Source organism: Rhamphochromis sp. 'chilingali' (assembly GCF_963969265.1).
Source record: "Rhamphochromis sp. 'chilingali' genome assembly, chromosome: 4".
Classification (NCBI taxonomy): domain Eukaryota; kingdom Metazoa; phylum Chordata; class Actinopteri; order Cichliformes; family Cichlidae; genus Rhamphochromis; species Rhamphochromis sp. 'chilingali'.
In genome coordinates this window covers 1,180,253-1,197,500 of record NC_137948.1, presented here as the reverse complement: position 1 = coordinate 1,197,500, position 17,248 = coordinate 1,180,253, and the positions used below count along the sequence as shown (strand labels likewise).

Here is a 17,248-nt window from a genome sequence, read left to right as displayed (position 1 = left end):
GGACAGCGGCATGGTCAGGTACGACGCCAGGAGGTGAAATAAAAATGCCACACAGCAAAGCGTGCGTCGTTACAAAACCCCGTTTCTCCCGCAGTAAGCCCGACGTGTCCGACTCGGCCACCGTGCTGGAGGCCTTCAAGTTCATCGAGAGCGCCGCAGCAGAGTTCAGCGACGAGGACGAGGACGAGGACAGCGAGGGGAGGGACAAAACCATCCTGGACCTGGCTGCAGTAAGAGGCTGACACACTCCCATCATTTCACTTTTTCTTAATGTATGAGATTATTTTCACTCTCTGTAACTGTGGATGAAAGTGTGCATTCCCAGTTTCCACAGGGTCTCTGTGTGGCTGTGCCTGCAGACCCCGATGAAGCCCGCTCACTGTGAGGAACGTGTTCCTGTGTGCTGACTGCTTCGTCTGTAACGGAGAGCACAGGAATGTCATTAGGATGTTCCTCATCTTACAAACGCGAGTAAACCACAGCTTTCAGTCTGTAAAAATCTGGAAACGGCACGTTTATGTTTTTCATGTCCAAACTGAGACCACGTGTGATTTTTAAGTAATAATATTGTCGTCATAAGAAGCATTTATGGAGCTCGTGTGGGTGCTGCAGGTGCTGCCCAGCCTGGAACTCCATCATCTCCACCATCATTGCTTGGGCTGCATATCTGCGAGCGCTCGCCTTCAGAGTAAAAGCTGAGCCTGTTGAAACGTGTGTGCTTCAGCAGTAAGACAAGGCTTTTACTTTGAAGGCGAATGTCCTCAAATGGCAAATATTTACAGATTCGTCGGTGTCTTCTGGAGCAGGACGGTTTCCTCCTTGTAGCCACTTTGACGCGCCGACTGACAGCAGTCACGTTTCTCCCGCTGCGTGACCTCCGGGCACGTGTAAAACTTAAAACCTGTAAACATCAGCTATAAAAACGTGGCTTTACCTTTGCACAGATGGTGAGAAAGAAACACTCGTCAACGCCGTCTTCCACGACCTCTGACCTCAGCGATGACCTGGACACGGAGGAGGCGCTGAAGGGTTTTGATTTCTTGGCGAGTCCAGACGAGCTGGACGGATCGCCCGAGTCAAGGAGCGGGGATGACAGCGGCGAGTGGGGTGAGTCGCCCGATGGGTTTCAGAGCATCAGAACGTTAGCGAGTGAAGCTTTAACCACAGTGGTAAAAGACGACTCCGGAGTTCAGAGCGTGAATGCAGGAGGACCCGCAGTCGCGCCCTGTGGAACTCCAGTTTCCTGTCTACAGCGACCTGCAGGTCACTGGCAGATTTGAGGCAAACTTGACCTTTAGAAACTTTTCTTAATGTTAATAAGTTGGAGGAGTGAGGTTAGAAAGAGCAAACAGGAAGTGTCTTTGTTTTGTCAAGCATCCGTGCAGCACCTGTGAAAGCTGTGAGTTTAATTCTGATCGTTTTTAAACGAGTTTGTAATAAAGTTACGTTTCAGCTCTTTTTTGCAGACGTCTTTTTCGTGAAGGTAAAACAAACCGAAGCTCGTCCTGACCCGCCGTCCTCTGTGTTTACATAAAGAAACCCTTTTTCTGCTGTTGCTTAGCAACCGGTCCAGTGTCATTCGGCCAATGACGGAGAGCTCCCCACGCGCTCGGTGATTCAACACTCGAGTCGAGATAGTAAAGGAGCGCTGACTCAGTGCAGCGGGTCTCACCGCAGTGCTGTGTGCTCACGGCGTGAAAGGCCGCAGCGCCGAGCTTCGTCTCCGCTTTAACGCCGTTTCCATCTTGAAGTGCGGTCTGTGACGCTGCCTCCGCCTTCACACTGAGATATTACAGCAGCCGAGCGCAGATAAAACCCGTTTGGCTGCTCGGTTATGATGGAGCTGCCCGTCTCAGCTCCATCGTCCTCTCACCTTTCATTCAGCTCGCCGTTACCATGGCAGCTTCCGTCACTGCACGCTTATCTGTGGAGCCCGGTGTGCCCTTTGACCTTGTACAGATAATGCTTGTCCCCATCAGACTGCTTCTACACCTGTGGAACTGCGCCCCCTACAGCGGAGGAGAGGCAGAGTCTGAACAGCCGGTTTACTGTTTAAAATGTAGAAGCTCATGAACAGAAGAAGGTGAATAACTGCAGGATTAACAGGAAACAGAATAAACTGACTGCGTCTCGACTCTCATGGTTTTTTACAGAAAGCATCCTTTGTCTCATGACTTGAGCGTGAAAAACACCTTTAAGCTGTTCAGACGGCGCAGATCAACTCGCTGCATCACGATGTGAATGTTTGATTTCTCTGATGATTCACTGGAGGAAATGTGAAAAAAGCGCGTTCACGCTTTCAGCTTCACGTGGGACGAAGCGTCCAGCTGATTCCTTCTGGGTCTGAGTGTTTTCTGCGAGGGACAAAAACATCGTTAATCCTGGACCCGCTCGTACAGACACAGATTCAGCACATTTTTAAAGTTGATGTAAGACGGTGAGCAGATTCTGTGAGGTCGCCTTCGTCTTTGGTTGAGGTTATCTGGGATGAATGGTACAGGAGGAATCTTTGCATCCTTCTCGCCTGTAGGAGGCGCTCAACTCGCTGCCTCTGCAGCCGTCGTCGTGTTTCCGCGGGACGCGGTTAGCCGAGGTTTCACAGGAGGGAGGGACCGCTGGCCTGGCTCTGCACACGTGTGTAAAGCACAGGGGGCGCCGTAGAGCGAGGTCAGCTGGCAGATGAAAGCGACAGCGTAGCTGGGCTACCCCCGTCTGTCTGAGGTTCCTCGCTCGTCATCACGTCTCCCTCAGGGATGGATTTGAACTGTACTGCATCCAGACACTCACAACATGTTTCTGCCTCCCCTCCCTCCCTTCTCCTCCCTCCCCTCCTCCCCGCCTCCTCCCCTCCGTCCTGTAGAGAAGGAAGAGCAGTCTCCTCTGGGTGAAATGGCCTGGGATGTGGACCAGGGGCTGATAGCCCAGCTCAAGGAGCAGTACAGGAAGGAACGCAAGGGCAAGAAGGGGGTGAAGAGTAAGTCGTGCTGCAGGCCTGTGCTTCATCCTCCCTCCTCACCCTCTTTACCTTTTGTTCCCCTCACCCTCTTCCTGTAATAATAAACTATTTATTCTCTTTTCCACCTCTAAGTTTTCCCTCCTCACATCGCCTCAGTCCCATCACTGGTCCTCTGTGTGTCACATGTTAGATGGCAGCTTTGTTATTTGGGAAATCTCATTGGAGGATTCGCCTCCACCCTCTGTTTGGTTTATGAATGAAGCTGTCGTAGCATCCAACCGTTTCAAGGGTCAGTTAGGAGGCTGTATACAAAAGATGAACAGTCGAGGGACGACAGTTAGCTGAGGTGAAGTCTAGCAGACAGCTAGCAGCTGCAGGTGACAGTCAAAGAGGCCACGCCCCTCATAATGCAAACTTTAAATGAGTTATCAGGTTACAGAGAGATCAAACAGTTTGTGTATCAGGCTGTAAACACGTTTGTTTCTGCTGTAAAGTTTGAACACGAGTCTGTGGGGACTGACTCACTGCTGCCTCTGCTGCATGTTAGAGGAACTGCAGTCACTGAGGCGTGGCGCTCTGGTTGTGCTGGAGCGTAAGACGGTGGAGTGGAAGGTTGTAAGACCTGAGCCGCTTTAATGCTCACGCCGTCCAGATGTGCAGATACCACAGTGTCCTCCTTCACAGCTGGACCATCAGTGTGCTTTTCAAACTGAGATGATTTGTAGGAAACTTTATTGCGCTGTGGAAACTGCGCCCTGGTTTGCGTCAGGTTATGTTCTTTGGGTTATCTTCAGGTTTTTTTACTTCCTGTTGGTTTCCGTCCGTGCTCGTGTTGCGATGGCAGCGACTCATCTGCATCGTGTCGCCGTCTGTCCGGCAGGTTTCTGTCCTTCCTGCTCTTCGCTCGTCTTCTTTGTTTCTCTGCTTTTGTTTGCCATCGATGCCTCGCAGAGCCGCTGCCGCTCCTTCTTTCCATCTTCACGTTTTACGTTTTATTTTTCATCTCTCCCTCCAAACGTCGTTGTTCTCCCGCCTTCATCGGGCTTCCTGTCCCCTCTTCATCCTCTCTCGTCTCTCTTCTTCCTCCTGCAGGACCAAACCGGTCTAAGCTGCAGGACATGCTGGCTAACCTGCGGGACGCCGAGGACCTGCCCTCCATGCAGCCGGCCATGACGCCCCCCTCTCGGTCGAGCGTGCCCAGGCTGAACGAGCACGAAGTCGGACGCCCCGATGATGGTAGCCCTCCCTCCGTCTCGGCTCAGCGGTCATGTGTGAGTGACGTGAATGTTCAAACGTTTCCTGTTTCCGTCCTGCAGAGGCGATGACGTTCCTGCCGTCGTCGGGGAAGTCGTTCATTCTGGGCAGAGTGGACGAGGCGGTTTCTAACGAGCTCGGATTGGGAGAGCTGGCCGGACTGACCGTTGCTAACGAGGCCGAGGGCCTGATGTACGACGTGAGTAACGTTAACCTGTCACAGGCTGCTTCAGGCCACGCCCCCTCGTGGACATAATCCCAGAAAGAAAAGATGAAGAGCAGCGAGTAAAACCTGATTCCACTCGTGGTTTGTTTTGTTTTGAATCTTCAAGGAGTGTTTCCACAGTGCTCCTGCACCCTGACATAGAGCTCCGCCCCCACAGCTGATTCTAACCTATCAGAGAGCTTAATGAGACCTTTTCCCTCCCTCAGATCGCCAACAACAAAGATGCACTGAGGAAGACGTGGAACCCGAAGTTTACCCTGCGGAGCCACTTTGACTCGGTGCGCAGTCTGGCCTTCCACCCGGTGGAGCCGGTTCTGGTCACCGCCTCCGAGGATCACACCCTCAAACTGTGGAACCTCCAGAAGACGGCGCCCGCCAAGAAGTGAGACTCCACGTTTTGCCATCACACACGTATTCTCTGAAACAGGGCAGGGACAGCTCAGTAGGCAGAGTGGTTGTGTAGAGTGGCCCCATGATCTGAAGGTCATGGGGTCGAACGGCGGCGGTCCCCCTGAGCGAGATACCGCCCCTGAAGTTGAAAACGCTCTGAGAGGGACTGCTGGCCTGGCTCGTGGATCCAAATGTAGACTCTGCTAACGTAGCTTTGCATGATTCCTCAAAATAATCCTCCTCTGATTATGATCCTGAGCCTCGGTTTATCCCCTCTGTGAAACGAGTCGTTGTAGCTCCTCTCCCTTTAACCCTTTAAGACCTGACATAGAACCAAGTCCACCAGAGCTTATATTATATGTTTACCTGCTGTGGAGCCATTTTTTGGAGCATTTCAAGCTGCTATACATCAATACAACCATTACAGCCCAAATTGTAATAATATGTCTGCATTAGGTGCATAGTAATTACATAAATTGCAAAAAAGTGCAATAAACTACAAAAAAATTGAAAATCTTTTTGTTTTTTTTAACATATATTTGTAGTTAGAGAAATTTAAGAGGCTTATCCCTCAAAACTGTAAATACAAAAAAGTTTCACAAACTAGTTTTTGAGTGTCTTCATAATTTTATTTTTGAAATACACAAATTTTTATATACTGCAGGAAAAACAAAAATAAATATTATAATGCAAATTTGCAAAAAAGCAGCATATGCATCAAAATAAACTATTTCCAGCAGTGCAATATGAGTCCTCAGCATCCCAGAAACGACACAAAGTCATAAAGTCAAACATAACTTTTAAAAACACCAGTATAGGCTCATGAGGCCCTGATGGTAAAAAACTACATTTCCGCAAAATGACATCACTTCCGGTTTCGGGCAGGTCATGCGGTCATGTGATAGTTCACGCTGATGGACGTAGGAAGTGTTACAAACAGCTGATCGATCGGCAAAGCGTGTTTCTGGAATATTATGTTTTTGTTGCTGCAAGTGCTTTTATGCAGTTTTTGTAAAGCTTTATGTGGAAGGAAACCGTGACCGAGGACAAGCTGATGGCATCAGATGTAAGTACAACTCCTCCGGTTTCATATGCAAAATTTTTTTATTGCGCTAGCTTACGTGGTTGCAGAGCTACTGGGATTTAAAAATAGTTACGCAAAATGGAGCGTGTCCGCTCCGACCGGCTCTAAAGGGTTAAGCAAACTTTCCTCTGATTGGCTGCCCCTCACAAACAGGTTTAAACTGCAGTTGGGCGGGGCTTCTGTGGCATCGTGCAGTCTGCAGCCTGAGCTGATGTTACAGGACAAACGAACACGGCTTTTAGAAGCCGGCGGTCTCACTCCTCTGCTTCGGTCCTCAGGTGCGCGGCGTTGGATGTGGAGCCCATCTACACATTCCGAGCCCACAGGTGAGCGTGGGAGCGTTCCCAGCACCGCCCACCTTCAGCCCGACTCCGTTCATGCGGTCATAAAACCAACGTAAGTGTCTGTCATTCTGATTTCGTCCTGTAGCGGAGCCGTGTTGTGCGTCACCATGAGCTCGAGCGGCGAGCAGTGCTTCAGCGGGGGCGTAGACGGCACCATTCAGAGCTGGAACACCCCCAACCCCAACATCGACCCCTACGACTCGTATGGTACGACCCGGCTCCTCCCAGCACACGCCTTCGTCGTGCTCTGTGTTCACATCTTCACGTGAGGATTTGCTCTCATTTCCTCTGCAGAGCCGTCCGTCCTGCGGGGGGCGCTGTGCGGTCACACGGACGCGGTGTGGGGTGTGGTCTACAGCTCGGCTCACCGCCGCCTCCTCTCCTGCTCGGCCGACGGGACGGTGCGGCTGTGGAGCGCCGCCGACACCTCGCCGTCTCTCGCTGTTTTCAATGAGCGAGGAGGTAAGAGAACATCTGTGAGAACATCTGCACCGCAGCTTCAAGGAGGCGCAGTTTTATGTCCCTTTAGTTACTCCTCGAGGAGGAGGAGCTTAAGTGGCGCTGTGCTGAGTCTCTGCCTCTCTCTCAGAGCTTGGAGTCCCGACCTCGGTCGACCTGGTGAGCAGCGAGCCGGCTCACATGGTGACGTCCTTCGACACCGGACACATCGGACTCTTCAACATGGAGACGCAGCAGCTCGTCCTGAAGCTGGAGTCGGCCGGTCCTCCAGGTACGACCACGAGCTCGGCGAGTATTTACAACCCGAGAAGAAAAGAGCGTGAATAAAAACAGACATTTTACTCACGACAGAAACACGTCACATGTTCAAACTGAGGAAACGAACCGTCCGCGTGAGTCTGTTTATCCCCGATCATGTGACCGACCTGCTGACACCCGATCAGCTGCTGAGGGCTCCTCCGGCCGTCTCTTTCTAAAAATGTCTCCGCTCCGTTTTCTTTGTTCTGCTGTGAGTAAAATCTGAGTTTACGACGTTTGTTTTGCTCTGCGTCCCAACGGCGTTTGCAGAGCTCCGCCTCTAAATCACGTTCACCAATGAGCAGGATGAAGCAGGCTTCAGATGTGTCGACGAGAAGTTCGCAGAGACTTTCGTTTGTGCGTCTGCCAGTTAATTCTGCTGCCGTTTCGAAGCGTCGTCGGTGTCACGGCGCCGTCCGCAGGCCGAGCTGATGCTCTGACGCTTACACGTATTTACTGCTAATGTTCTCCTTCCTCCTCACGCCCGCCTCCACGCAGAAGCTCCCTGCAAGATCAACAAAGTGCTGAGCCATCCCACGCTGCCGATCACCATCACCGCTCAGGAGGACCGCCACATCCAGTTCTTCGATAACAACACAGGTACGCTGTGACGTGTCCTCAGCTTCGCTTCTTTCGTTGCCTCGCAGATCAAATTTAAACTTTAACCGTGTTTCAAACTGAAGGTAAGCTCATCCACGCCATGGTCGCCCACCTGGACGCTGTCACCAGTCTCGCTGTGGATCCAAACGGCCTTTACCTCATGTCAGGAAGTAAGTATCCGAGCGCACGCCAGCTGGCACATCCCATAATATTATCAGACTTTATAAAGAGCCTACGGGTACTTCCTGTATTTATTATTTTCACTCTAAGAGCTCTGGAGTAAAACGCGCTGTTCTCACAGCCGAGCCAATCGCAGCATCAGGAAACCAGGAAGTGTCCGTTTATGATGAAAAACACAAACGTATCCATGTAACAACAATAACAATCGTTTGTTTGTCCTGTAACGGCCTCCATCTTTATTTACAGTGCTGCTCTGTGCTGATTGGCTGTCTCTCTTCCCGTCAGGTCACGACTGCTCGATCCGTCTGTGGAACATGGAGAGTAAAACCTGCATCCAGGAGTTCACAGCACATCGTAAGAAGTTCGAGGAGTCCATCCACGACGTGGCGTTCCATCCCACCAAGTGCTACATCGGCAGCGCCGGGGCCGACGCGCTCGCCAAAGTCTTTGTATGACCTGAATGTGGTCAGCTGACCGCCCCAACGTTCTCGGTGGGGTTCTTATTTTTGGACAGATGGAGGTCGCTTCCTCTGCAGAAGGTGACCCCACTCAATCCCCCCCACGCCCCCCCCTTTAAGATTCTTCTCATGTTAAGCCCCGCCCCCTGCTGGACTCGGGCTGGCCTGGATCCACAAAACAAACTGACCTCTGAGTGAGGGGAAGAAGTTATCACGCGGTAGGCCGCGGCGTGTGTTCTCCCTCGAACAGCTCCGGGCTCGCCGCAGACGTCTCATCGTAATGTGCCTTCTTTCTGTCGGACGCTCAGAAGAAACCCGAGACGCCGGAGACGAGTCGGGACGGGGAGGTGATGGCGGCCAAGTTTAACCTTCACACGACCTCCGTTTGTTAGTCTGTCCGTCCTGAGCTGAGCGGCGGCGAGGACAGTCCTGGATCTGTCCCCGCCTTTAATGTGCTCCACCTGAGCCGCGATGACCTGGCGCTCGGTGGGAAGCAACATTAAAGAGAATTGGCGCCTGATTGGCTCCAGCCCCAAACATCCGAACATGAAGGTCCTCACTGCGCTCTGCAGAGTCCACGCCATGAGGTGGAGAGGGCGGGGTTAACCTGAGAGGGCGCCACCTGCTGGGACTGAGCAGTAATCCTTCACTGGACAACAGAGGCCGTTTGGCTGCACCTGAGCTCTGATGGGGTTTCTTTGGCTCCTCCTCCTCCGAGACGCTGCTCATCGATCTCTGATCCGCTGAGCGCTCTGTTCCAAACCCTGAGCGGCGCTAACAGGGACTTTTTGGGAAACCTCACCTGGAAGGTTCTCCTCACTCACTCACGGGTTGTAAGATATGTGGCTGCTTTTGTGGGCGTGACCCTGCGGCGACGCTGTTCTCCCCAGAAATCAGACGGATCGGCCCGGACGCCTCCGACTCATCCCGACGCCTGCTGTTGCCAATGCTAATTACCTTCTTGTAACATACCTGAGTAACACCTGTGCTGCGCCCGCAGATCTGCTTTGCAGCTCGGTTTGTGCGCCGTGAGGCGGATCTTTTTTATTCTGTTTTACTTGAACGTGTCGTTTCTTCTTTTCGGGGTTTCTGCTGATGTTTTAACGACTTCTGTGTTTTTTAACCAAACTCATCGTCTCAGAAAGCAGCTGCTTCCCATCGTGGTGTGAAACGGTCGGCGTGTACAAAGACTTAACAGATATATGTGTGTACAGTTTTAGGTATTAAAGCAAATCTATTTATTAACTGGTGTAAAGAGTGTATTTAGGGCGGTTTCAACGGGTCGGTGAGCAGAAAGTTCAAAGGTTGAGTGTTTCCTGTAAACTCGTGTGGAGCATGAATGCAGTCTGTACAGAGACGTGAACGCTTCCTGTAAAAGCTTTTTATCCACGACTTTCACCTTTACCTGCACGCGTCTGTGTTCGAGGCTGTTTTCAAAAGTTTTGTCCGCGATACGAGCGGGCAACTTCCTGTTTGGTTTCCAAAGTAAGGGCATATCCACACAGTTGGCTGATTTCTGCATTAAAATGAATCAATTCAATTCGTTTTTGTTTTTTTCTTCCATAAAAGGAAGTTGTGGACGTTTTCAATCCTCACTGCCTCATCCCGTTAAACAAAAACAACTCATCGGTTTGACAGATTGTAGAGCGTCTGCGTCGTGTAGTCGTGTGTCGAAGATAACAAACGTTTGATGGTTTTCAGCTTCTTAAATGTCTCAGTCTTTTCTCAGTGACGACAGCACAGCTTTAGATTGAACACGTGTGATGGCAGCTTTTATTTTTATGTTGCAAAGTTGCCAAAAACATTCATAGTTTGTTGAAAATGATGTTCAGCTGCCCGCTGAGAGCAACATGGAGTCAGCGCTGAGTTCCTAAATGGTTCAGAAGTTTAAAGATTTGTACTAATCTGCACAGACGCCGCTCGCTCACTTATGAAGCTTCTGTTGCCCAAAATTAGTTTCAGTTTGTCGTCAGTCTTTCATACGTCTTCATCTGGATGAACTGAAGACTTTCAGCTTCACTGAGTGTAACTGATTAAATTTGCTCTCCTTCTTGTTCTGTTCTGCCGGGTTTTCTCTCAGCGCTGACAGAAACCTGCAGAGCAAAACAAGCAGACTCACACTGGAGCACATTTATATTTCTAAGTCTGGTGGAGCAACAACAGGTTTCAGAGTGTGAGTTTTGACAAAGTGCACAAAATGTATTTATTTTAATTTGCTTCCATCATATCTTTAGTTTATTTTAAAGCTGAATAAAAATGAATCCTGACTCCTTTAACAGAGGCCAACATGTCCTCCTGTAACCACGTCTCATTGCTTCCTCTTCGGTGATAAACTCGGGGACGCGGCTCCGTCTCTGTGCAGTGTTTGCAGATGAAATCTGTGAGCTGAACTCCAGACTGAATCCTGCCTGTAAACTGTGGATGTGTTTTGTTGTGAAACTGCAGGAGGGACGACGGGAGCTGCTCGGGCTGTACATACAGTTCACACACTGTGTTTTGGCTTTTTTGTGTCTTTTTGCCTTCAGAGTGGGAGAGTGACAGATTTATCAGTAACAATAAAGAAATATGTTGTATATCATCCTGCGTGGTTTCATTGTTGTTTTCTAAGTGTTGACGGGAACGAGAGATGGAAAAACAACACTCTGAAGTCGGTCAGTTTAGTTTCTCTCAGATTATCACATAGGTTTGGTTTTTTAAAGATTTTCTGCTATCTTATTGGTTGATTTCTTGTTTATCTAAGTCTCGACCACTATAATTATTATTGACCAGACTCTGTAGTTAGACTGGCTATCAATTATTTTTATTATTTTATGTAATAAATATTAACAGTTTTAAGCTGCTTGTTGAAGGTTTAGAAACCAGGTTTTTAAGCAGCACTGGTCCGCCAGGTGGCGCTGATTCGCCTTCAGGCTGGATTCCCAAACGGAAACGAAGAAGCCTCTGTGTGGCGCTGCTGCGCTCTGATTGGCTGACAGGCCTGCGGCTCCTGCAGGGAAACAAGAGCTGCTCCGCTAAACGCACAAAAAAAGCAACACACCGTGTTTTATGAGGAGGAAATAATTGAAAGCACATCTGTGCGGCTTTACGGTGAGTGTTAACGCACCGATTTAACAAACGGCTGAAGTTTAGAAGCGAAATGAACTTTTTAAAGTGGCAAATAATTCAGTTAGCTTAGCATAAACCTGCTAACAAACGGAACACGTTTATAAGATGAGTTTTTATTTTGGACTCCGGGGTCGGGCTGCCTGCTCACACCGGTTCGGGGTTTTACTGCTGCAGATTTGTCATTTGTTGTCGCTTTTATTGAAACACTTGGTGAAAGTATCGAGATGTGTTTGGCTGTGCTAATGTTAGCTCCGCGCAGCTAAAATCCTGCGGGTTTTAAGCAGACTCTGGTTTCTCTTCCCAGCGCTCCTCTTCTCCTCTCCGGCCTCCAGTGGCACCGGCTCCCCGGGCTGCCATGAGCGGGTTCGCGGTCTGACTGCAGGACGATGGCTGCGGAGCTGTTTCCCACCAAGAAGCTGGTCCCGGCCGCCTCCGTGCAGCAGTACCAGCAGCAGAACCTCACCAACAACAACACCAGCATCACCAGCTGTAACTGGCAGGGCCTGTACCCCACCATCAGAGAGAGGTGGGTGTGTGGAGGAGGCCGAGATCCAGCACTAGAGAGAAAGGATTAAAATTCTCTCCGAAAAAGCCAGCAGCGGAATTTAAAAAGCAAAAGACTTTTTAAAAATTACTTTAAAATGCTCGGCTGCAAGAATGTGAGAGCCCCGAGAACGGGTCCTGGATGTTTAGTTCACCCTCAATCATCATGCAGCTTTCTCAGACACACATCCAGCATTTCTGTATTTGAAAGATGAGTTTGCAGGTCTGACAGGTTGCTCCTGCTTTGGTGTCTTTTCATTAAGCAAACCCTCAAAACTGCTGTGTTCTTATAGGAATTCAGTCATGTTCAACAATGAGATGATGGCAGATGTTCACTTTGTCGTGGGACCACCGGGGGGGACGCAGCGGGTGCCCGGACACAAGGTAACGCAAACACTCGACAGTTTCAGAGCACAGAAGATTCTGCTCAGCACTCACAACCAGCTCGCTCCTCAGGCAGCTTTATCAACTCTAATGCTTTCAGCTGAGTCTCTGCAAACGTTAGGACATCACCGCCTGAAGGTCAGAAATACAGTGAGGAGCACAGACTGGTCTCAGTAAGATCTCAGAGCAGGCTGAATAAGGACATCTGTGGTCACATGATTCTAGCTAAAGACTCAGCTGATTTCTGAACACTGGAGCGATCAGTAGTTAATGAAAGGCTGTCGCGGTTTAGCAGAAACCATGTTCGCATGGAGCTGACTATAAAACCAGAATATCACAGCAACACAATAACAACAAACAGCTTCAAGGAGGTTCGGGAAAGAATGGCTGCAAAAGAAGACAAAATATTCATTCACAAATGTCCAGACCATATGAAAAAACAAGTCCTTTAACATGCGTTGGGTCATTAACCCACTGAACCAGGTTAAGAGTCCGTTAAAGCGAGGAAGTCTTTAGCAAAGGGGTCATCTTTACAGCAACTGTGTATGATAAAATCACCGACAATGAGAACACAACCAAATTTAAAAAGAACCGAACCTAGGAGATCAGCAAAGTCCGTGATAAAACATTTGCTATATTTAGGCAGTCGGTAAACCACCACGCAGAGTGTGGTCGTGGATGCAGTCATCTCCGAGGCTACGCCGCCACTCCTACCAGTAATCCTTGGTGAGCTAAAAGCGACACAATCCGATGGAAGAAGATCGGAAAAAAGGATGAGCTCACCAGGACAAATCCAGGTTTCAGTCAGGAATAAAGCATCAATCCCGTTAGTGGAGAGGAAGTCATTTAAGAGAAAGGTCTTATTGACCAGCGACCTGACATTGAGCAATGCCATCCGTATCCTAGGGGCTAAATCGCCACGGGTGGTGCGTCGTAGGACACTTAGGTTGCTTCAGCAAAATCCGCGTTGGAGCGATGTTATCCAAACCCCAGCAGGAAAACATGCCACAGGAAGGGAAGGGTAAGCTTCATGGTCAGCCGAGCAGATCGAACGGTGGGTGAGCAACTTAGCATCAGAGCGCTCCTGCAAGGAGGGAAAGAAGATCAAATGTCCAGGCTGGCATGTGGGTAGCCAGTGGCTCTGGCTTCAAAGTAGACCCTGAGGCGAACGCGACGGCCGCTCCTTCTACCGCGTTTCCTGTAGCGTTTCTTGGTTAGGAAGAGGTAGGTGGAAGAAGCCGGTCGGAGGGTCCGGTCAGGGCGGGCTGGCGTCGCCCAGATTCCAGCAAGGATCAGCCCGCGACGAATGGGAGAGTCTTAAATTTAAAAGTGTTTGCCTGTCGTATGTAATCAGTGCTCAGCCATTAGATGAGCATACAACTAAAAGGATCAAAAATACGATGCCACGGTCCATAAAAGAGCGTAGAACAGATACAGCCTTGATCTGCATGTGAACACCAGGCTGTGTCAAATCACTCAGTGAACAGTTTGTCTGTAATCAGAATGTAGAGCATTGCGTCAGTGGCCGGAGATCAGGGCATCTATGAATTAAAGTTTGGTTTGATTTCTGACTGCATGCTAAAGTATCCGTGGGCAACATACCAAGCTTCTCCCCGAAGCATCCGTCAGAGTGTAAATGTTAGCTAGAAAGCACTTAAGAGGGGGGAGGGTGAATGTTGTATAAAGCGCTTTGAGTTCTGCGCTTTAACCAGATCTAGCATCACTGGCTCCAGTGTTTACTCGCCATAAGCCTTCAGCTGCTCCACGCCTCGTGTCTGAAACTCGCCACCACTTCACCCCCGTCAGCTAGACTCAGTTTAAATCTCAGCACATCAGCATCATGTTTTTTGTTATTCCTGGAAGTTTATAATATTGTTTTTATTGTTAATTAAAGTAACCACGAGTGTTGTGAAAGGATATAAAATGCAGTTGTGGTTCTCCTGTTCTTTGAGCTTTGATAATCTCAGGGCGTCGTTGTGTTCAAAGTGTAACTCTCAACTCTGACATCGTCCTCGTTGTTCTCTGTTCTGGCAGTACGTCCTGGCTGTCGGCAGCTCCGTCTTCCACGCCATGTTCTACGGCGAGCTGGCCGAGGATCAGGACGAGATCCGCATCCCCGACGTAGAACCACCGTCCTTCCTCGCCATGTTGAAGTGCGTCAACCTTTGATTTTGTTTACCTCGTTACACAAACACCTGACCGCTCACCCACAACCGTGCCTTTGCCTCCGCAGGTACATCTACTGCGATGAGATCGACCTTTGCGCCGACACGGTGCTCGCCACCCTCTATGCTGCCAAGAAGTACATCGTACCTCATCTGGCACGAGCCTGCGTCAACTTCCTGGAGACCAGCCTGAGTGCAAAGAACGCCTGCGTGCTGCTGTCGCAGAGCTGCTTGTTCGAGGAACCCGACCTGACGCAGCGCTGCTGGGAGGTGATCGACGCGCAGGCCGAGCTCGCGCTGCGCTCTGAGGGTTTTTGCGACATCGACGTCCAGACGCTGGAGAGCATCCTGCGGCGGGAAACGCTCAACGCCAAAGAGATGGTGGTGTTCGAGGCGGCGCTGAACTGGGCCGAGGCCGAGTGTCAGAGGCAGGATTTGCCGCCAACCATCGAGAACAAGCGCCTGGTGCTGGGTAAGGCCATCTACCTGATCCGCATCCCCGCCATGGCGCTGGAGGACTTTGCCAACGGGGCGGCGCAGTCTGGCGTGCTCACGCTCAACGAGACCAATGACATCTTCCTGTGGTACACCGCGGCCAACAAGCCCGATCTGCTGTTCTGCACCAAACCGCGTAAAGGCCTGTCGCCGCAACGCTGCCACCGCTTCCAGTCTTGCGCTTACAGGAGCAACCAGTGGCGGTACCGAGGTCGCTGCGACAGCATCCAGTTCGCGGTCGACAAGCGCGTCTTCATCGCCGGCTTCGGCCTGTACGGCTCCAGCTGCGGCTCGGCCGAATATAACGCCAAGATTGAGCTGAAGCGCCAGGGCGTACCGATGGCCCAGCGCATCATCAAGTACTTCTCCGACGGCTCGAGCAGCACCTTCCCCGTGTCGTTCGAGTACCCGGTGCAGATCGAGCCGGACACTTTCTACACCGCCAGCGTGGTGCTGGACGGCAACGAGCTGAGCTACTTCGGCCAGGAGGGCATGACCGAGGTGCAGTGTGGGAAAGTGACCTTCCAGTTCCAGTGCTCCTCCGACAGCACCAACGGCACTGGCGTGCAGGGAGGCCAGATCCCCGAGCTCATCTTCTACGCCTGACGGGCGGAACGGAGGGCGCCGCAGAGATTCCTGCTTCACTGCCATGTTGACTTTAAAACTGTGGAGTTCTCAGGAAGTTACCGAAGGAAAGACGGACTCGCTGAGCCTCAAAGACGGAACAACGACGACTCGATGGAAACGTGAAGAAACAAGAAGACGTCCCTCCAACGCTGCCTGTGTTCATCGTCTCCGTTATGTAGGAGTTGGAAGAAAAGACGATGGCTTCAGGTTGGTCGGGACTACTTTCAGTGGCAGATTAATCCACAGCTGTCAGCAGACATCACACTACAAACACCTGTGCAATCCTGTCTGAAAGCCCCGTTTAAAGGTCTTGTGTTAGTCTGTTCACTCCACAGAACCACAGAGGACTTCCACAAGCTGTCGATCATATCTATTGATTAAACACTAAAACTACAATCAATCAGATATTCAGGTCACCAGATAAAAGCAAGTACAGACGAGTGTGTTTGCTTTTAAAAGCCACTGAGATGATCGAACACATCTTTTATTACTCACGGTGGACGTTAACCAGATAATTAAAGAGACACAAGCAGTGATTTGACTTTGTGTGGCTGCAGTCTGAATGTGAACATCAGCTCTGAAGCAGGAGGACAATATGTTCCCTGTAGTCTGATTCAGCTGTTTGTGGGAGTTTTTCCTCTGAGCTCTGTCACGGCTGTCAGGATATTTCGCTCTCTGATCTGGTTCCTGAGCGTTTGATATAAACGTTCACCAGCTCAGCGCCGCGCGACTTTAAAATCCTGAAATTCTGCTCCAGATGTTTTCACCTGAACTGTTTCTCTGTTCCACCCTCATGTTCTTGGGAAGCTTTATTACGGTTCAGGTCTCACTGCGCCCTCTTGTGGTGCCGAGTGGTATTACACGACAGCCCTGTTTGAGCTTCAGCACAGCTGTGTTGGCCTCAGTCACAGCATCTGTTCGTTTCTGCTGAACGCTTTGTTCGTTTTAGGTTTTAAACTTTGTTTTTAAACACAGGAATTTCCAATAATACCTTTTGGTGCAAACGTGCCATAAATAAATAAATAAATAAAGCAGCCCACAAATGCAACTGTTTTATTTTGGTTGGTCAGACAGTTTCTTCTCCTGGAGCAGAGCTTTAAGATTTTTCAGGAACTTGGGGACTTCTTCCAAACATAAACTGGGAGGACTGGGCGAGCAGCGTCTCTGAAGGTTTTCAGTTTGTTGCCTTAAAGAAAACGTTTGAATTTAATAAAATTTGTAAAAGTGAGATTCTTAAACATTCCTGCTGTTGATGAAGGAATCAAAGTTTTATTTTAGTTTGTGTTCGTGGACGGTTCATCACATTCCTGATTTTCTGTTTCTGATTTGTTTGAAGCAATTAAAAGGACGTTTCACTGAAATGTTCCTGTGATTTTTAACTCTATTTAAGTTTGTAGTTTAAAATCCTCGGGCTCTTACTTTGAAAATCACATGTGTACCTATGTTATCCTAGGTTTTTGTTGAAGGTGTGTAAATGGATTTCTGTGACAGACACTACTCGTCTTCCTCTTTTTCTTTGTGTAATCTGAAAAATTACTTCTTTTTTTTTTTGATCGTAGACGAAGACATAGTTTGTTTGTTTGTTTGTTTCCTGTCGTCTGTTTCAGCCAGAATGTGCAGTGAGTCGGCGGCCTTATCGATGTGTTACTGTGACACATTTGGAAATAAAAGGTTTGATGGA

The 17,248-nt window shown here is 49.7% G+C and overlaps 2 protein-coding genes across 3 annotated transcripts in view; both read left to right on the top strand.

Moving 5' to 3' along the window:
• The window catches only part of LOC308396156 (striatin-like), a 35,676-nt gene extending 25,103 nt beyond the window's left edge, over positions 1 to 10,573 (top strand). The window contains exons 5-18 of one of the 2 annotated variants that reach the window (XM_080881277.1): positions 1 to 18; positions 95 to 230; positions 945 to 1,107; positions 2,861 to 2,974; positions 4,049 to 4,192; positions 4,273 to 4,409; positions 4,643 to 4,818; positions 6,189 to 6,236; positions 6,340 to 6,461; positions 6,549 to 6,716; positions 6,844 to 6,984; positions 7,512 to 7,610; positions 7,694 to 7,780; positions 8,076 to 10,573. The exon at positions 1 to 18 is cut by the window's left edge and continues 153 nt beyond it. In XM_080881277.1, coding sequence (XP_080737403.1) covers positions 1 to 18; positions 95 to 230; positions 945 to 1,107; positions 2,861 to 2,974; positions 4,049 to 4,192; positions 4,273 to 4,409; positions 4,643 to 4,818; positions 6,189 to 6,236; positions 6,340 to 6,461; positions 6,549 to 6,716; positions 6,844 to 6,984; positions 7,512 to 7,610; positions 7,694 to 7,780; positions 8,076 to 8,245 — 1,723 coding nt within the window. In that variant the 3' untranslated portion in view covers positions 8,246 to 10,573. Of the gene's footprint in view, positions 19 to 94; positions 231 to 944; positions 1,108 to 2,860; positions 2,975 to 4,048; positions 4,193 to 4,272; positions 4,410 to 4,642; positions 4,819 to 6,188; positions 6,237 to 6,339; positions 6,462 to 6,548; positions 6,717 to 6,843; positions 6,985 to 7,508; positions 7,611 to 7,693; positions 7,781 to 8,075 lie in introns of both variants that reach the window. The other variant, XM_080881276.1, reaches the window with a different exon arrangement.
• A 604-nt stretch (positions 10,574 to 11,177) lies between these two features.
• Positions 11,178 to 17,248, top strand: LOC308396163 (BTB/POZ domain-containing protein 3-like). The gene is made up of 5 exons (XM_080881288.1): positions 11,178 to 11,335; positions 11,658 to 11,879; positions 12,190 to 12,280; positions 14,315 to 14,433; positions 14,514 to 17,248. Exons 2-5 carry the CDS (start codon positions 11,740 to 11,742, stop codon positions 15,544 to 15,546), a joined length of 1,383 nt encoding a protein of 460 aa, XP_080737414.1. The 5' UTR covers positions 11,178 to 11,335; positions 11,658 to 11,739; the 3' UTR covers positions 15,547 to 17,248.